General features: G+C 42.1%; 1 protein-coding gene across 1 annotated transcript in view; it reads right to left on the bottom strand.

The window, feature by feature from the left end:
• The window catches only part of BAZ2B (bromodomain adjacent to zinc finger domain 2B), a 426,898-nt gene that overhangs the window by 51,144 nt on the left and 354,297 nt on the right, over positions 1-21,457 (bottom strand). The window contains 8 exon segments of the mRNA XM_040357901.1: positions 1,510-1,575; positions 5,781-5,807; positions 6,264-6,308; positions 11,472-11,537; positions 18,169-18,203; positions 18,206-18,233; positions 19,500-19,561; positions 19,645-19,737. Coding sequence (XP_040213835.1) covers positions 1,510-1,575; positions 5,781-5,807; positions 6,264-6,308; positions 11,472-11,537; positions 18,169-18,203; positions 18,206-18,233; positions 19,500-19,561; positions 19,645-19,737 — 422 coding nt within the window.

Below are 21,457 nucleotides of genomic sequence, written 5' to 3'. Positions count from 1 at the left end.
CTTAATAAACATATATTGTTTAAAAAAGTGATCAAAATGTATACCCACTGAAAGCACACTTTGGGGAGATTTACTAAAACTGAAGCATGCAAAATCTGGTGTAGCTCTGCATACAAACCAATCAGCTTCCAGGTTTTATTGTCAAAGTTTAAAGTGTTACTAAAGGTTCAGTTAAAAAAAAAAATAACAAACATGTCATACTTACCTCCACTGTGCAGTCCATTTTGCACAGAGTGGCTCTGATCGTCCTCTTCTGGGGTCCCACGGGGGCTGTCTCCACTCTTCCCCGCAATAGCTAACCCCCCAGGGAAGCTTTCTCCCAAGGGGGTTACCTTGCGGGCACGCTCCAATGTGATACACTCGGCGGCCATAGCCGCCGAGGGTATGACTTGGCCACGCCCCCCCGGGGGCCACGTCACCGGATTTGATTGACAGCAGTGGGAGCCAATGGCTGCGCTGCTATCAATCTATCCAATGAAGAGCCAACAAGCCGCGGAAAAAGCGACGCGGGATCGCGCCCACTGAAATTCGGGGCTCAGGTAAGTAAAACAGTGGCTCGGGGTGGCTGGACACTGTAAGGTGTTTTTTTCACCTTAATGCATAGGATGCATTAAAGTGAAAGAACTTTAGGCTTTACAACCCGTTTATAATTGAACAAGCTGAAGTTAGAAGCTGAGTGGATGCACCTCCTTTCTATTCTCTTAAAGGGGTTGTAAAGGTTCGTGTTTTTTCATCTTAATGCATCCTATGCATTAAGGTGAAAAAAACACCTGGCAATGACGGCCCCCCCCAGCCCCCCTGTTTTACTTACATGAGCCCGTTCACCTGCTGTGCACATGTCCGGCGTCCTCTTCTCCACGGAGTCTGGCCGTTGATTGGCTAGATTAGATGTATTGATAGCAGCGCAGTCATTGCCTCGCGCTGCTGTCAATCACATTCAATGACGCGGCGCGCTGGGGGCGGGGCCGAGTGATACAGTCGGCGGCTGTATCACGGGAGTGCACCCGCAAGCTAACCCCCCTGGGAGAGAGCTTCCCATGAAGGGGGTTAGCTCTTGCAGAGAGGAGCCAAGACAGCCGCAGAGGGACCCCAGAAGACGAGGATCGGGGCCCCTCTGTGCAAAACAAACTGCACAGTGGAGGTAAGTATAACGTGATTGTTATTTTAAAAAAAAAAACAACGAAACCTTACAACCCCTTTAAGCTATCACCTACAATCACTGAAAAAAAAAGTTAAGCCATTATTTACGCAGAATCCAATCACAGAAAGCTGCAGCCTATCACTGCTCTGAGTTTCCAATGATCTGATCTGAGAAGCTGCTTCCTCATGACTTCTGTACAGAGCACACAAAATGGCTTCGGCCAGCAAGTGTAGGTGACAGGCGTACATTAAGCATGATGGCTGACAGAACAATAAACTCGGAGGTATGAAAAAAAAAAATTCTGTCAGGGAATTCTATCTAGAAAGGACATTTATCAGCGTCCCTGGTAATGCTGACACTGCATGTACCTCAGCCTTTTTACGAGCTTCCACAGCCTTCAAGAGCATTACGTGTTGTCTCCTTCTCTCTCTCTCCTGCAAATACAGATAGAAGATGAGACAAAAGCCCAAGCAGAACATTAAAAAAAAAAAAAAAAAACAATATTGGTGGACATGAAGCTGAGAGCTGCAGATTTAGCATTGAGACACAGTGAGTGCTATAAATACAAAGCAAGTCAAGTTTGTGCATGTTTTAGTTGAGGTTTAGAAAGCGGGTACACAATCAAAAGCGGCAAATGTAAAGCAATGAATAATGAAGACTGTCGAAAAATGCACAACGTATACTGATGGTCACTTAAACGGTGATGCTTTTTAATAAGCTTAGCGAGTATGAAGGTTTACATAAACAAGCTACCTTACATCTTTTTTAATATATGACTTTCCTACACAGCGGGCAGCCATTTTGTCTTGAACCAAAGTTCTGAACCCACGCAGTCTGTTCGCTAGGAACTAGTGACTGAACGAAGTCGTTCCACCACGGTTGGACTGACTACAATGACTATGTTATTAAAATCAGAGGGATCCTGAAGTTTCACATCAGGAGCTTCAGAACTTCCTGTGCATGAAGAAGACAAGAAGCCTCAGAGGTGGGCCTGAAGTAAGTATGTGTGAAATCTACTTCACCATGTGTGGCATATCGATAGAATGGGTTGTCAACTATAGAAGGAATATTTCATATAACTAGAAATGTATTATTTATCAACACGTGTATGACCACCATAAGAGCCAATAAAAATCTCTCAGCCATGTGCTAGGAATGTGATTACTTGCTATAAGAACAAAAACAGGCCTTTTCTATTATCAGGCCCAAGCTTGTGGAACCTGCCAAACTCTTTTAGTGGGGACTATGGTTTTCATAGCTTTGGCCCTGTCCAATCTCATGGACTCAATTGAGTTGAGTAGTCATTGTTTCTTTGTTCAAGAGGTCCCTAAAGCAGAACTTTTTTCTGCAAATTGATTTCATGTGCACGTCTCTGCCACCATCTCCCTGCTTCCGCAATAATAGCTGCCATTTTTATTTTTTGAGGAGGCTATTTTTTTTTTTCTCTGGTGGCCCTTCTCCCCTGCTGCACTTCTTGTCTAGATGAGAATGATGTGTCCTTCTCCCTCATCCCCTGTGATGTATCTATAATATATCCTAGGAGGCAGCAGGAGCCGATTCACAGAGCAGCTGGGGAGGGGGAGGCAAAACTGTATTGAGTCATCACTGACCTGGTCGCCTAAACTCTGAAGAGGTAGCCAACTGAGAAGACCAAGATAGCCCAAGACAGACCAAAATAACAGGTGGGCTGGGGGGGGGGAAATTAAAAATCAGGGAGAGAAGTGAAGCTCCTCTTTAACCACTTGCCCTCTGGAAGGTTTACCCCCCTTTTTAATTTAACCAACAATTGCGCGGTCATGTGACGCTGTACTTAAATACATTTCTGTGCTGCTTTGTAGGAACACAGGATCACAGCCTTCCCTTATCAGAACGCAAATCTGCCTTGTTTACATATGCAGATCGCCGTTCTGCCTGTCTCCCGAACGATCCCGCTGATTGGCTACCGCTGTGTCCAATCACAGCGACAGTGGGTCGCCTGTGGTGCGCGTGCGCTCCCCAGACCTGGAAGTGCAGGATCATGTACAGGTTCAATTGAGCTTTCAGTTCAAATTAGCTAAATATGTTACAGGTGCATGATAACAAAGTCTTATGCCGCGTACACACGATCGGGCAAAAGCCCGGCCAAATCACATCGGAAATTCCATCTGAGAAAAATAGAACATGTTCTATATCAAAACTCAGATGGAATTCATTGGAATTTCCCGATGAAAAAACTCAGATGGGGCTACACACGATAGGAATATCCGATGGAAAAAGTCCGTCTGACTTTTTCCATTGGAAATCCCGATCGTGTGTACATGGCATTACAGTTTGTATTCTTTAAAACAAAACAGCCAAAGTCTAAGTAGAAAAATCTAACCCCTGCCAGCAGCTGCAGAGAACCTGTGTGAAAGCAATGGTCTCTTTGAAATGGTCCAACGTAGCCCCCAACTGAGCCAGAGCTCTCCAATCAGCGGGGAACATGAGCTTTGCTGAGTGAAGGTAAGACTGAGTCAGCAGGGGGCATTTGAACCTCTGCGATGAGACCACTGCTTAAACCCAGAGAGCTAGGGGCCAGATTCACCAAAGAGATACGACGGCGTTTCTCCTGATACGCCGTCGTATCTCTGTTTCTATCTATGCGACTGATTCATAGAATCAGTTACGCATAGATAGCCAGAAGATCCGACAGCTGGGGGGAGTTTGCGTCGTAAACCAGCGTCGGGTATGCAAATTAGGAGTTACGGCGATCCACGAAGATTTTTCCCGTCGTTACGGCGTCGCAAGTGTTAGATTTCTGTCGCAAAGATAGGGCACCTTTAACATGGTGTAAAAGTACTCCACCATGATTTTTTTTAAAAAATTTTAATTTTCCCGGCGTGAGGCCCCGTACACACGACCGAGTTTCTCGGCAGAATTCAGCCAGAAACTCGGTTCAGAGCTGAATTCTGCCGAGAAACCCGGCCGTGTGTACACTTTCGGCCGAGGAAGCCGACGAGGACCTCGGCGAGGAAATAGAGAACATGTTCTCTATTTCCTCGTTGTTCTATGGGAGAACTCGGCCCGCCGAGCTCCTCGGCGGCTCCAGGACTGAACACGCCGAGGAACTCGATGTGTTTGGCACGTCGAGTTCCTCGGCCGTGTGTACGGGGCCTAAGTCTTTTTTTCACGTCGCGATTTACAAAACGTCGGCGCGTCGTAATTTTGCGCAAAGCACGTCGGGAAATTTGCGACGGGAGCAATGCGCAGTACGTCCGGCGCGGGAGCGCGCCTAATTTAAATGGTACCCGCCCCATTTGAATTGGGCCGCCTTGCGCCAGACCTGTTTACGATACACCGCCGCAAATTTCCAGGTAAGTGCTTTGTGGATCGGGCACTAAATCGGAAAAAATAGGATTTTTGTACTCACCGTAAAATCCATTTCTCTGAGTTCATAGACGGACACAGCCTTCATTGACCTTAGGGTTATGCTTCTTCCTACCAGGAGATCTCCTGGTAGGAAGAAGCATAACCCTAATGTCAATGAAGGCTGTGTCCGTCTATGAACGGAAGAGAAATTGCGGCGGTGTAACGTAAATCGGTTACGTTACGCTGCGCCCGCTCTACGTGAATCTGGCCCTAAGATCCCACGCTACAGCTGCTGGAAGTGCACAGGCTTTTCTATTCCAGCTATGGCTGTTTTAGAAAGAAAACAAACAGTAAGGCATAAAACACTTTTTGCTTTGATGCGTTTGGAATATTTTTATCAGATTTAAACTGAAGGTACAACTGAGCTTTAAGTGGCCTCTAAAAAATTGCATATGTCTGTGGTGACTGAGCGACTCTCAAAGGAGATGTACCTCTAAGCAACCGTTTCTGACTGTTTCCCAAAGCGATGGCACTGGAGTTGGGTGCTTTTATATTTTTATAAACATTACCTCAGTCCACAAAATGGCTGCTTAAGCTTTGCCTAGGTAAAGGTACCCTAATTTCTTGAGCTGTGTATCTATTTAAGCCTGTTTAATATACCACCACTAGATACAGGGGTGTTTGCGAGAACAGGCACCTAGTTGTATTTGCTTACAGGCCAAGTGAAATAAATGAAGAAAAAAAATATATATATATTTACATGGCTGATAAACATGCATGAATGAAAAATAAAATAAAAAAGATTATCCAACTGACTTTTTTTTTTGGATGCACTGCATAAAGTTACAAAAGCTTGCTTGTGGTTTTATAAAGGGTCAGGGTGTCTTTTTAAGGTACTGTACGTAGGCTTGGAATAAATATATTAGGAACAATGAATAACTGGAGCAGACACTTCTCTGCTGGAATTTAGATGGGAATATTACATTTCTTGCTATGCAAATGACCACGGGGGGGAACAATGGCCCAAATCTATTCCTGCCAGCTTGCCAATGAACAGAAATGCAGCCTTTTTTTTTTTTAGTCAGCGGTGTGATGCAGCCTGAAACGCATTAGTCTTTCCTGGGTTAATTAGCAGATGTATGCAATGCACTGCACTGTTAAGCCATGCAGGGGGGAGAATGTACAATGACAGCAGCCAGTGCTACACTTTATGCATTGCTAGGACAACCAGATCACAACCAAAAAAAAAGAAAAGAAAAGAAAATAAATCACGATGCGGTGTTAAGACGTACAAAAATAAACATACCCATACCATATCTAGTCTATGCCTCTCCAACTCCTGGCAGAAAGAGTTGGCACATCATTATGAAACAGAAATAAACGCAGATTACACAATAACCATTAAATTTTTTTTAAAATTAAAATTACCCCAAAAGCCCCATAACCAAAGCAAGGCAGGTAATTTGTAAGCAGAAAATAATTGTGCAGTAATAATTACAGGGTACTTCAATATCTTACTGCTGGAAGGTAAGTCCATAAGCAGTAAGTGGCCTAAAGAGCCCCAGTTGTCCGATCTCAGTGTCCGCCGCAGTTTTGTATGCTGAACCAATGTCCTTAAGGAGCCTTCTGGGTATTACCCATAGTTCCTGGTAAAAAGATGGCTGACCCTTGGCTTAGCTTACAAAACAGCTGCTTACAGTGGAAATTGACAAAAGGTAAACTATGAGAGTAATAAACACACACATATATAAATATAATTATATAAATATAGTATTAGGGTGCTATGTCTACAGACCTGGTGTTTCAGGAGAACTGCTTGCTGTCGTCTCATTTCCTTCTCCTTAAAAAAAAAAGAACAGTAGAACTCCTTGTAGCTCAGTATACATAATATAGGATTCATTGACATTTCCTAACACAATCTAAACACAAGCATATACCATCTTGATAATCCATAATTAACGCTCGAGCTCTGTTCAGCCACTGTATGAACTCTGTCTTTCACAGTCAGAGCTTACACAGGGCTGAGGCTACTCTAACCACCCCCCATATGGTATAGGGGGACAATCATAGAGCACCAGTGCTGTCACATGAGAGAAAAGGCAGTGAATCACTTGCTCCTCTATACACGGAGGTACCAGATATTTTTTACAATCCCCGTGGATGAATGGATCAGTGGGGGAGTCAAGGAAATGTGAAACTTTGCCTCTGTGCAGGAGCTTCCTGTAATAAAGACCGGTCACTACTGCTCTCTTTCCTTGTGCAGGGTGACCGGTCTTGTCTCCGCCCCTCCTGTAGATTTCTGCAGGCAGTCTGTGGTGGGTGGGGCCTGCTGGGCCTTTCCCACAGCTCTACTCTCTGTACAGACTATGTTCAGCACAGTGATGATATCACTGCTACTTTTATAAGATGATAGCCAAAGGTATTTGGTGCACGCAAAGTGAATGTATATTGAATGGTTAAGGAATATAAGTGAATGCAAGGTTTTGTTCCCAGAGTTCAGCTCTGGTCTCTTACAGGCATTTACTTCTAATGTGAGTATTAGATGTTATCAAGCTATCATTGCAGGACAAAAATATAATACAGTATGTGCAGTTCCAATTCAAGTCAGCAGATGGCACATTATACATTGAACACTGTAACCTGCAGACCAGTCAAGAGGGGTGTTTGTATATCTACATGATAATATTTCTAAGATAAATCTAAAATAAATAAAATAAAAATAATAACATAAATATATATTTATATATATATATATATATATATATATATATATATATATACTGTATATATATCTATATATAATTATTTTACTTTAATAGAATTATATAAAGCAGTCTTATGGCCCGTACACACGATCCGAATATCAGACGAAAACGATCGTCCGATGAAGAATCGTACAATTTTCGGATCGTGTGTACACTACTTTCGAGAGCCGATCATGACCGTTCATCCGATATTTTTCGATCGGACATGCACGAAAATTTTCCTCGTACGGTGTAAGATCATACGATTTTCGTTTAGTCAGTACAGTTGTCGTCCGACAATACAATACAAATACATTACAACACATGACATCACTTCCGATAATTTTTTTCGGTCGTACGAGAATTTTCGTGACTTTAATAACCTATTTCACTTTACTTGCAACTATTAAGCGAAAAAAGCCATACGATCCGTCGTACGATATTCGGATCATGTGTACAGGCCATAAGGCTGGCAGGACTGCTTGATTTGACATGAACTGTAGCAGCTGAGGAGTCAAAATTTGCTTACCCCTACTCGGAACTCTAGGCAAAAGCCAACTTTTCCGCACAAATACAAACGAGTTATGATGGTGAGCTGCATGGCTCCCACTGACACCTAATGATCTTAAAGCAAATATAAGGTTTTTGCATATATATTTTTTTTCAATTTTAAGCTTTATTTCAACTGGAGTTGTCATTTCATAGTATTGCAACTAAATATTTGTAGCACCCAGCCATCACCTGACACTAGCGTATACTTTTTAAGTGAGTGCCTGCACTGGATGCAACCATCCAAGGGTCAGGAGAGCTGTAAACCACTCTTTTAGGGCCCATTTACATTATCTGTCTGTGGTAATGGCAATCTATTTTCAACATGTTAAAGTGGAACGTTAGTCAGAAAATTAAGTCCTGCTAGATCAGGCTGGACCCTTTTTCAAGTATAGCTATGTAAAACATTAAAAATACGTTTCTATACCGTTTACAATCCAGCAATACATTGGGGGTTATTTACGAAAGGCAAATCCACTTTGCACTACAAGTGCAAAGTGCACTTGAAACTGTACTGAAAGTGCACTTGTAAGTGCAGTCGCTGTAGATCCGAGGGGGACACTCAAGGGAAATAAAAAACAGCATTTTAGCTTGCACATGATTGGATGATAAAATCAGCAGAGCTTCCCCTCATTTCAGATCTCAGATTTACAGCGACTGCATTTCCAAGTGCACTTTCAGTGCAATTTTAAGTGCACTTTGCCCTTGTAGTTTGCACTTGTAGTGCAAAGTGGATTTTCCTTTAGTAAATAACCCCCATTGTCTTGCCCTACTCTGCACACGCTCAGATACTCTCGATTTTTTGGCACTTTTAGGCACTGCTGAATTTGTAGAAGCCGATCTGCTGACAGCCTTTACACAGAATTAGACCCTCCTACCCTTTACAACCAAGGAAACTGTAAATCTGTTTGATCTGCAACTGCCATGGTGCTGCACGTGATCAGCTATGACACCAGCCATTGGATGGTTTGAAAGTTTGGTTGAGGACACAAGCAAATGTGACAGTTAACAACCCAGCATTCCAGGAATGTAACTTTTTTTGAAACTGTTAAACCATACCTCCCAACAAGCACAGATTCTCTGGGATTTTCCCGCACTGACTGCATATTCCCGCAGGCCCGCGAAAGGGTTAAATTTCCCGCACTGAGGATCCGAGCTCAACAACTGCAAGCAAACCCCCCCCCCCCCCCCCGCTCAACAAGTGAGCGTAGCTGAATGGGCAGTACTAGTGTAGGAGGAGGCGAGCATAGCTGAATGGGCAGTACTAGTGTAGGAGGAGGCGAGCGGAGCTGATTGGGCAGTCCTGTTGGAGGAGGTGGGCGGAGCAGAATGGGCAGTCCTGTCGGAGGAGAGGCGGGCGGAGCTGAATGGGCAGTACTCCTGGAGGAGTAACCGTAGTGCCGCGTCGATGACTTCGATCCCCCCCCCCCCTCAACAACTGTCCCGCAGTGGACTTTTTAAATGTTGGGAGGTATGGTTAAACCAGTTGGTTTAGTCCTGCTTTATGTTTTACTGCTATTTGGGGGCACTGGGCTTCAGCAATATGGCATCCTCTAGCAAGAAGGAACAGGAGCAATGCTGGAGGCAATTTACAGCACTAATTTTGGTAGCATAATTACTAATGTGGAATGTATGTTCCTTGCTAAAGAACATTTTTTTGTTATAGGTAGAGTTCCACTTTAAGTGTGTTGGTGCAGTGCAATGTCATTCTTTCGGAGGCACCTGCAGACCAACATACGTTGCAGTGTAGAGCAATACAATAATGTGCATTGTGGTGTGGCGCCCTACTGAAAAATAGCACACTGCATCACTTAATAGTGTGTTGTAGCATGTTGCACAGGGCTGCAACACACGTTCATTGGCAGATTCAGAATGAATGGCACCCCAATGCACCTGACAATCACCATGCAACATAAAAACGTGTTGTGATGGGGTGCGCTGAACAATAGTGCATTTGCTATTTTTTGGCAGCACACCGGTGTGCTTGATAGCATGTTGTTCTGGGCTGCAACACACATCTGCCAGCAGATGCACTGGGTTGCCATTCAGAATGAATAGCACCCCTATGCACCTGCCAACCACCATGTGTTGCAGTGTAGCACAAAGCAATAACGTGTGTTGTGGTGTGGTACACTACTGGAAATGATTACATGCGCTATTTTGTTGGCAGCACACCACAACCCTCTATAGCACACTGTACCATGTTGCACTGGACTGCAATGCACATCCATCAGCACATGCGTAGAACTAACACACTTATAATGGCTCAAATAGATTGTTGTTAACACAAATATATGGTGTTAATGGGCCCTTATATGTAAAATGTACAGGCCAAAGCTCTGAGATTCACCTATTTCAGGTACTGGAAGTAGGTGAGAGGTAGACATGTGCATTCGTTTTCGTCGGAATTTGGGGTATTTTCGTTGCAGAATCCGAAATCCGAAAGATCAGACATAAAAAATTGCTTTATTTTCGTTTTCTTGCTACAACAATTCCATATAGATAGAAGATTCGACATGACGCTGACAATAGCAATCTGTGTCTATCGAACCTGTGGTCGAATGTGCCTAACCTTAACTCTATTAGTCCAAGATTATTCTACATAGAGAGAAAAGATTCGACATTATAGAGACAGTGTTGGGGTAGACCATTCGACATGAACGACGAAGATTCGACAAAGCATCGAAAAACATACAAACGATGAATCTGTCATTGAAGGCTTATGGTGTCTGTCGAAAGTTCTAAGAAGATTTGACAAGCAGCTAAACTGTACAACGCCGCAATCGTACATTTCCAGTGAAATGCTCGGCCCATAGGCTATAGAAGAATTTGAATGTTGGTTGACTAGTAATAATAATTTATAAATATAATTATTACTAGTCATACAACATTAGAATTCTTCTATAGCTTGTAGGCGGAACATTCGACCGGAAATGTATGATTCATCGTACAGTTTAGCTGCTCCGTCGAATCTTCTTAGAACAGTCGACAGACACCATAAGCCTTCAGGCTAGGTTCACACTGCTGCGAATTCAAAATCGCTGCGATTTCGGCCACGATTTAAAAGACATCTGTGCAGGGTTCAATGTAAATCGCGGCCCGAAATCGCAAAAAGTAGTACAGGAACTACTTTTTGAAATCGGTGCAGCGCCGCAGATGCGGCGTCGCACCGATTAGGACAGTGCCATTGCCGACAATTGCCGGCAAATGCCGCCGATTTGAGATGCAATTTGACATGTGAAATCGCATCTTAAATCGTACCAAATCGTACCCAGTGTGAACCTGGGCTTAATGACAGATTCGACCTTATTGAATTTGGATTTTCGGACGAATGCATTTTTTAACAAAACAAAATAAATAAAAACGAATTTCGGGAGTAACTAAATTAATTAATTTTTCGGACGAAAACGAAATTCCAAAACGAAATATTTCAGTGTGCACATGTCTAGTGAGTGGATGCATTTATGGAGCACAAGAAGATCAGGCATCTGTAAAGTGGTACAGAGTAAAAAAAATGTACAACCATTGGGCCGTTATGACTGCTTGAAAACATTTCTGTGTTTTGCGACTGGAGTACTTTTTTTGGAGGTGCAATATCCCCATCCAGTAATTCACCCAGTATAAGTGTAATATGGAAATCCCAAGACCTTAATCAATCAAGGCAAATATAGAAAGAAGAGTCAGGAAGGATGTGCTTTCTCTAAACTAACCTTTATACGTTTCTCGGCTTCCATTATTTTGGCATTTGCTGCATCTTCTTTCCTTTTCTTTTTAGCCTGTGCATGCAAAACAGGTCTCAAGGTCATGCAACAACACAAGTCCAGAGTGAGCAGCGTTATCAGATGCTGGAGAAGAGCCACTTGCCCATAGTGGGGAAGGTGGGGGGGAATAACAGAACAATACAGGACACTGCTCACAATACAACCCATCTTCTCCTGCATGCTAATGTGTGGTCTGGCTGCCATTTAAATAATGGGCGAGCAATAAAAGGTCAAACAGCCTTTATACTAACACACCGCTGCTGGCACATCGTTCTCAATCAAATTATAAGCATTGTTAGCTTAGAGAAACAATATCTTTCAAAGCACCACTCAGTCTCTTCGGTATCCTAAATCAACACTTATCAATCAACCTAAATAAACTCTGCAACTTTGGCCTATCGCTTTCCTAGACTTGCTAACTATCCACTTATATTTAAAATCATTTGTTGAAAAAAACATACGTATGCTTAAAGGAAACCTGTACTAAGAGAGCTATGTAAAATTCTATGACCTGCTTTTGAAAATGCTAACTGCCTGTCTGTTATGTCAACCCAGTGGGGTCAATATTATCTACCGCTGGGGCAAGCAGGCAGATAGGGAGTTTTGATTTCGTACTGATTAAGGTACACTCTTGTTTCAGGTCTAACAATCAACTGACTGAAATGACAGACCACATATTGATGTCAGTACAGGTTTTCTCTAAAGAGAACCAGTCACCAATAACATCACTAGTTAGACCCACCGTGTGAGTTTTACTGTAGACATAGCTATTTGGAATGATATTCTGCTGCTTACAGGCATACAGCTGTGTAAGAGGTCCCAGTTCCAATGCTGCTTCCCATTATACAACGTCGTCTCAGTGGTTAAACTAGGAAGTGCCAAAAGCCACTGATTGTTTACCGTTAAAAAGGCAGTCTACCCAAAACTCATATTTTCGTTTGTGGATGCTGACAAACCATTTAATTATTTCTAAGATCTTTTAAGAACTCTGGGTTTCTGTGCTTGAGTTTCAAGGCTTGCATACCTCAATGCAGTAGGAAGGGGTCTCATTGTACCTCTTGGATTTTTAATTGAATTTATCTGATGGAGAATACAAAATAAGAAGTGGAAACATGTAAAGGTGGTCAGGAACAGAAACTGTAGGAAAGGTGAAGACGAGGTACTAAGTGCAGGTTTTTGGTATATACAATAAATTATTACTCGGCACAATGGCTGTAGTTAGGCAGCCCTCCACGAATCAGGGGTGCTGTTTAGGAATAGGAGACAACCAGCATTTAGAATCCGCATATGAACAGTTCAATAGGAGTGCCGTAAATGTTCAAGAGTCCAACATTTTTCAATAATAAAACTGCTTCATGGGAAGAAACTAATTAGCAAATGCATTTCGGGGTTTCTTATTTAAAATGATGGGATTTTTGGGCATGGTGTAGTAACCAGGTATAATTATTAGTGGTGTGCAGGTCAAAAACCCTAAAACCATTGTGGCAACAGGAAAGGAAGCATGGCTGGTAGATCTCAGGTAGCCCTCAAGAGATATCAGAGGGTGAATTCTTCAACCTCAGTCCACCTTTAACTGATATTCAGTCTGTTGAGCTATGCTACGATGCATTAAATTGCATTAACATATTTTGTGCATTAACACGTGTGTTTGAATGGGCTGTAGGTCCAGTAAGACACAGGTCTTACTGGATCTACAGCATTTTGTCAAGCTCAGTATTAAGGTGAACCCATTGCCTTGCTCTGCATGAGAAGAGTATATATTGCTTTTAAAGTGAAATTCTGGCTAGACACCTAACTAGCCTTAAAGTGGTTCTAAAGTCAGAAGGTTTTTTATCTGTGCAGCTCCCCCCTCAGCCCCCTAATTACTTACCTGAGCCCCATGCCAATCCAGCGATGTTGCACAAGAGTCTCGGCTGTCCGGGACTCTCCCTCCTCATTGGCTGAGACAACAGCGAGGCCCCATTGGCTCCTGCTGCTGTCAATTAAAGTTAATGAGCCAATGAGCAGAGAGGGGGTGGGCCGAGCAGCGGCTCTGTGTCTCAATAGACACACTAAGCAGCGGCTCAGCTCAGGTGCCCCCATAGCAGGTTGCCTGTTCTGGGGGCACTCAACAGGAGGGGCCAGGAGTGCCAGCAAGGGACCCGAGAAGAGGAGGATCTGGGCTGTTCTGTGCAAAATCACTGCACAGTATGGCATGTTTGTTATTTGTAATGCCTAACACCTAGAGCTGCACGATTAATCGTTAAGAATCGAAATCGCAATCTTTTTCCCTTCCCGATCTTCAAAACAGCATGTCACAATCTTTCTAACAAGTGCAGAGAGTTCTCACATCTGGGAAAAAAAATCCAGGCAGTCTGTCAAGTTTAATCACAACACGGGAATAAGTAGAAACAAAGTATCTTTTCGTTCTTTTATCAAAGGAAAGAACTCCGGCGTGTAGATGAAGGAAGTTTAACCATTTAAAGACCAAACCTTTTCGGACATTTGTTGCTTACAAGTAAAAATCATTATTTTCTGCTAGTAAATTACTTGGAACACCCAAACATAATATATATTTTTTTTAGCAGACACCCTAGAGAATAAAATGGTGGTTGTTGCAATATTTTATGTCACACCGTATTTGCGCAGCGGTTTTTCGAACGCAATTTTTTTGAAAAAATACACTTTAATTAATTAAAAGTAAACTAAAGGGTAAAGTTAGCCCAGTTTTTTTTAATAATGTGAAAGAAGATGATACACTCGTGAGAGAATCATAAGAGAATCGTTATCTAAGCAAAAAAATTGTGAATCTCATTTTAGCCAGAATCGTGCAGCTCTACTTACACCTATACTAACTAAACTGTGTAAGAAAGATACATACCTATTTTTGGGCCACTCTGGTCCGGTCACATGATCTGCCCTGTGTCAGTAAGCAGTGGCTGCAGGGAAAGAAGAGAGTGCTCCAACAATGGCTAGTTAAACCTGGAGCAGTGATGTTACCCTTAGGCCTCGTACACATGACCGAGGAACTCGACGGGGGAAACACATCGTTTTGCTTGTCGAGTTCCTTGTGAAGCCGCCGAGGATCTCGGCGAGCCAAGTTTCCCCGTTGACTAACGAGGAAATAGAGAACATGTTCTCTATTTGGCCCGACAAGATCCTCGTCGGTTTCCTCGGCCGAAAGTGTACACATGACCGGGTTTCTCGGCAGAATACGTCTCCCATCGAGTTTCTGGCTGAATTCTGCCGAGAAACTCGGTCGTGTGTATGGGGCCTTAGACTTCAATGGCCCATTCATTGTTGACGCTCCCTCCTCTCCCCTGCCGCTGCGGCCTGAAAATACTGTAGGTATATACATCTGTCTTACACAAAGAAGGGATAGTTTTAAGGCTAATTAGGCATATTATATTGCCAGAATTTCACTTTAAGCTATGAAAAGTCAAACTCAAGCTGTTATGTGCACCCACAATTGAAATATCAGTTTTTAATAGGCATGGCCTTTCTAACAAAAGTGTTTCTTTGGTAAACGTTAAAAAGTTAGAAGTGGGGTTAAGTTGCAGCATTGATCTTTTTCAAGTTTACTCTTTTTTGTGTACTTTTGTGTAATAGATTATTAGCATAGATGGGCCTTGTTGGGCCATCAAAAGTGAGTAAAATTAGTTATCCTCGTGTCCTATGGCTCAGAAATACTAATAAGCTATCTATCCCACCTTGCTTTATATACTGACTTTACTGCTTTACATTACGGAGAACACCAGCCTTCAAAAAAGCAAAGCGAGCAAATCAGGATATGGTCATTGCGGAACCCATTTTCACAACCATGTACAGTCTACAACACAAATCTATGTTGACATTGTGGAGAATTTCTTCTTGAATGCACTATGCATAGTTAAGCTGTTTATTACAGTACTTTTGGATGGAGTGGGGAGATGTTAAACCTTCTGTCAGCTTTCAATAATTTTTTTTTCCTGAAACATTACCTCCAGTAACTTACTTCTGGTCCCAGTACCAGTAGTCACTAAGGGCCAGATTCACGAATAATTACGGCGGCGTAACGTATCCCCTTTACGTTGCGCCGCCGCAAGTTTTCGGCGTAAGTGCTTGATTCACAAAGCACTTGCCTGTAAACTTGCGGTGGCGTAGCGTAAAGACGTCCGGCGCAAGCCCGCCTAATTCAAATGGGGCGTGTACCATTTAAATTAGGCGCGTTCCCGCGCCGAACGTTCTGCGCATGCTCCGTTAGGAAATTTCCCGCCGTGCTTTGCGCGAAATTATGGCGCCCCGATGTGTTTTTTGAACGGCGACGTGCGTAACGTACTTTCGTATTCCCGGACGTCTTACGCAAAAAAGTTGAAATTTTACGCGGGAACGACGGCCATACTTTAACATGGCTGGTCTAAATGTAAGCCATGAAAAAGCAGGCTTATGTTTGCGACGACGTAAGAGAATGCGACGAACGCGCGTACCTTCGTGGATCGCCGTAATCAGCTAATTTGCATACCCGACGCGGAAAACGACGCGAACTCCACCCAGCGCTCGACAAAGTATTGCATCCTAATATCCGAAGGCGTACGAAGCCGTACGCCTGTCGGATCTTAGCCAAAAGCCGTCGTATCTTTGTTTGTGAATTACAAATAAGGATATGACGCGGCAAATTTGAAAGTACACCGGAGTATCAGCAGATACTCCGGCATATAAACCAATAATTAGATATTTCCGCGCTAGGACTAAATATTTAAACGCTGCAGCCTCCCTGTGGGTACCCTCAACTGAGGGTTAAGGAATATAAATATTATTTGCTCGAGGGATGATGGCGCTGCTATCCTGGTACTAGACTGTAACACACTAGATTATGGGCAAGTGATTAATCAAATCAAAATAAATGGTGTTGGGTTCCTTCCTGTGGTTAAGCTCATGTGTGCAGCCACCATTAGGATATAAGGTCCCCCTTTTTATTGGTGTGCGGTATATGCCCGCCAGGTCTCCTATTTATATATTGACCCTGTGTCTCATCCAAAGACCAATAGAGACTGTTTGCAAAGAGAAACGAGAAAAAGTGCAAAATGTGCAAAAAGTGCAATGGAAGAGGAATAGTCAGTACTTCTGTGTCCTTAAATGACAATTAAAATTGGGAATGTCACTTCCAGTAGAATCTGTAAGCGTCCACCCCAAATTCAAAATTGCCCAATTCTGTGAGCTGAAAAAGTGTATTCCCTCATGTAGTAGAAAAAAATGTGGTTTGTACACATAAAGTGTTTGGTTTTGGTAGAATGTGTATACGTGACACAAATTAGGTGTGATATGCTTATTGCCTGTACCATGCACCAGGCATAAATGTAATTATTGTTGCTCAATAAAAATTAATAATGATATAACTTTAAAAAATATGACATAAAAAAATATATATATGATTTCCTTCGATTTTTTTCTTTGTTTTCTTTGTCTAAATTTCTCACTTCCTGTTCCTCCTCAGTAAGCTGTTCTGGCTGACTAACCCCCAGCCAGAACGGCTCGGATGATGGGGGCAAGCTTACTTGGGAGAAACGGAAAGTGAGGGCACTCAGATTGGCACTCATTCTCACAGAGGAATCACTAGCACAGAGCACTTTAATTAACTGTTTGATGGTTGATGAAATCATATATATATTTTTTTATGTCATATTTTTTAAAGTTATATCATTATTAATTTTTATTGAGCAACAATAATTACATTTATGCCTGGTGCATGGTACAGGCAATAAGCATATCACACCTAATTTGTGTCACGTATACACATTCTACCAAAACCAAACACTTTATGTGTACAAACCACATTTTTTTCTACTACATGAGGGAATACACTTTTTCAGCTCACAGAATTGGGCAATTTTGAATTTGGGGTGGACGCTTACAGATTCTACTGGAAGTGACATTCCCAATTTTAATTGTCATTTAAGGACACAGAAGTACTGACTATTCCTCTTCCATTGCACTTTTTGCACATTTTGCACTTTTTCTCGTTTCTCTTTGCAAACAGTCTCTATTGGTCTTTGGATGAGACACAGGGTCAATATATAAATAGGAGACCTGGCGGGCATATACCGCACACCAATAAAAAGGGGGACCTTATATCCTAATGGTGGCTGCACACATGAGCTTAACCACAGGAAGGAACCCAACACCATTTATTTTGATTTGATTAATCACTTGCCCATAATCTAGTGTGTTACAGTCTAGTACCAGGATAGCAGCGCCATCATCCCTCGAGCAAATAATATTTATAGATACTCCGGCATACTTTTTCTGTGAATCTGGCCCTATGTCGGTAAATTAGGAAAAAATATCTCCAACAGGGACTCACATAGCAATAAGTCCTTGACAAAGGTTCTAACTCTTCCCCATTGTGTTAAAAACGTATTGTTGCCTATATCCCTGTTGGAAATATTTCACTCCATCCAAAAGAAATATTGCCTTGAGACACACTTACATGTCCTGTGTAAGATAAACTAACTGTTGTATGCAATAGGAGCAACATTGGACAGACCTTAAAACATACATGCAACACATTTCACTATTGTAGTTCTGAAATCTTAACACACCAGTTGCACAACACATGCTCATAAAGTGCTGTACGCAGCTCTAACACCACATAGAATGCACAGGGCTGAAATAAAATTATCTCTGGTACCTCCAAAATCTGTTGGGCACGGAGTTCTTTTTCATTCGGATCTGCTCGATTCTTTTTATTTTCTCCTACAATTAAAAATAGCTATGCATCAATATAAATAAAATACATAAAAATAAAATACACACAGCAAATTAAAGGTTTCGTAAATTGAGATAAAAATAAATAAATGCATATATAATATATATATATATATATATATATATATATATATATATATATATATATATATATTATATATTTATATATATATATATATATATATTTGTATTCTACAGCTTTGCCTGCAAGCCTAGCAGGGGTAGATGATACCTCTGAAGATATTATAGATCCTCAGATGTGCAGGATCTCACTAAAGCCACATGATGTCACGTGGCAGACAACATAACATAAAGGGGTTGTAAAGGGTTTGTTTTTTATTTCGTAAATAGGTTCCTTTAAGCTAGTGCATGGTTGGTTCACTTAAAGGAAGACTAAAGGTTTGTTTTTATTAGATCAATTGATTGCTGTAAGCTAGAGCATTTAGATATCACTTACCTCGTTTTTCCTTTTGACCTCCAAAATACAGTAATCCAGGTTTGAAAATGCCATTTCCTGTCACTCCTCTTCTTGCTTTCCACCAGCATCTGAGCCGTTTGCATGGTGGAAAGCAGAATGTGCTCACCCCCTCCCTATGACTACAGCCCTGCGTGAAGATGCTCTCTTATCCCTCACAGGCATGGAGGCTAAGCCTAATGGGAACTGTAGTTCCCATTAGGCCGTGATGTAGCAAAATGAATGCGCACCGCAAACCAGGAAGTCAGTGAGAATAATGATTCAGGAGTGACGGAGGTGAATAAAAACAGCTCAATTTCAACAGGTATCAAACTAGTTATAATGCAAAACATTACTTTTTACTTTATCAGCTACTGTCAGACTTTAATTTAAGAGGAAAATATTTTTGTCTTTACAACCCCTTTAACTTTTCCTTTGATTTCCCTTCTAAATGTTTTTTTTCTTTTTCTGAATTTCTCACTTCCCGTTTATCATAAGTAAGCTTGCCCCTATCATCTGAGCCGTTCTGGCTGGGGGGTTAGTCAGTCAGAACAGCTTACTGAGGAGGAACAGGAAGTGAGAAATTTAGACAAAGAAAAAAAAACATTTAGAAGGGAAATGGAAGGAAAAGGTAAGTGAACCAACAATGCACTAGCTTAAAGGAACCTATTTAGAAAATAAAAAATAAACCTTTACAACAGCTTTAAGAATATATTTGCTTTGCTTCTTTAATTTAAAATTTAGCTTTTTTAAGTAATACTGCTTTGTACATGGTGATAAACCCCTACTACACACATTACCTGTTGCTTCATCATCTTTATCTGCTCTTTCTGCTTGCGCTTTTCTTCGGCAGCCATGATAGCTGTAAAAGAACAATAATACGTTATAGGGGAGACAGCGTGCTCTAGGGTAGACTGTAAAACAAGACAAGTACCATGTTTATACCTTGCTGTTTTTTTGCTTCTTTTGCAGCTCTAGCCTGCTCTTGCTTTTGCAGCTTACGAAGAAGTTTTATTTGTGCAGCTTGTCTGGCAATTTCTGTAACCACATCACAATAAAAAAAAGACAATTTAAAAATTAAGCATTCAAACTTTGTGAAAGTTTCAACTTGTAAAAATATACGGAATGAATTGAAAGTGTAAACAAAATCACACCTTGTTAAAGCTGAACCTGGCCAACATCTCCCCCTCCCAAAACCTTCAGTAACTAAGGGCCAGATTCACAAAGGGATACGACGGTGTATCTCCTGATACGCTGTCGTATCTCTGTTCGATCTATGCGACTGATTCATAGAATCAGTTACGCATAGATATGATCCGACAGGTGTAATTGTTTTACACTCTCGGATCTTAGGATGCAGTACCGCGGGCCGCCGCTGGGGGGAGTTTGCGTCGTAAACCAGCGTCGGGTATGCAAATTAGGAGTTACGGCGGATCCACGACGGATTTCGCGTTCGCTACGTCACCGCTAGTCTAGTTTCCCGTCGCAAAGTTAGTCGTCGTTTTAGGTGCCCTAACTTTAGTCAGCAAACGTATTGCTGTCTAAAGTATGGCCGTCGTTCCCGCGTTGAAATTTAAAAATGAACGTCGTTTTGCGTAACACGTCCGGGAATACAGAAGTACGCTACGCGCGACGCCGTTCGAAAAGATGACGTCACGGCGCGCAAAAGCACGACAGGAGTTGCGAAACTGAGCATGCGCAGTAGGTCCGGCGCGGGGAGCGCGCCTAATTTTAAATGGCCACAACGCCCATTTTAATTGGCCGCCTTGCGCCGGAGGCCCGCCGGCGTAATTTTGATCGCAAGTGCTCTGTGAATCAGGCACTTGCGATGAAAACTTGCGGCGGTGTAACGATACGTCTACGATATGTTACGCCGCCGCAGTTCTATGTGAATCTGGCCCATAATGATATGCTAAACAAAAAAAAGGGAACTATTCTAAATGGCCGAAACAATTATTCAAAGACCATAGAAAGTGTTCATGTGACCAAGGCAGTGTCATGGACACCTAAAGAAGGTTTGCGCAAAGGTGTCCATGACACTGCTTGGGCTCACAATAAACACTTTGTATTAGCTGTCTAGCGCTTCTCCCAGGGAGCTACCGATGTGGGGAGGAGCCACAAGAGCCGCTGGCGGACCCCAGAAGACAGTGATCGGGACCACTCTGTGCAAAATGAGTATGTGCAAAAGTATGAAATGCTTGTTATTTAAAAAAAAACGAGGGTTTACAAACCCTTTAATACTTATGCTGCAAACTTTAGTAAATAAATAGGAAGGTACTTTATATTTACTTGTTTTAACTTTTTTTTAAACATTATTTCGTTTTTTTTCCTGGTTTCCAGCCTAGGTTCAAAATGATGTCACACATCCTAGGAGTCATCACATGCTTTTTGTTCTTCATCTGGAGGAGGGGAGAGGAGCTTTCTCTGCTAAGCACACCCCCCTGCCTGCAGGCGTAAGCTAAGGCAGATAGATTTCAGGAAGAAAATGCTACTTGGATCATTTTACCTTACTCAAGATGGCCATGGCTATAAAATGCTGAGGGGTTTCAAAGTGATTTCTTAACAATATAAAACATGGAGACATGGATGGATGGATGAATTTGCTTTGAAAATTAAAACTGAATTACATTTTGTTTTTGAAGGTTTTGTGATGCTCAGATACAGCTAAAGCGGAGTTAAAACCCATACATAAAACAGTTAATTTCCAGCACGTGCCGGAAATGTAACACTACCATTGGTTGTGCTCTCAACCAAACTG

Source organism: Rana temporaria, chromosome 6 (assembly GCF_905171775.1).
Source record: "Rana temporaria chromosome 6, aRanTem1.1, whole genome shotgun sequence".
NCBI classification, from domain to species: Eukaryota; Metazoa; Chordata; class Amphibia; order Anura; family Ranidae; genus Rana; species Rana temporaria.
Note: the sequence above shows the minus strand (reverse complement) of the source record. Positions and strands in the feature narration are given on the sequence as shown.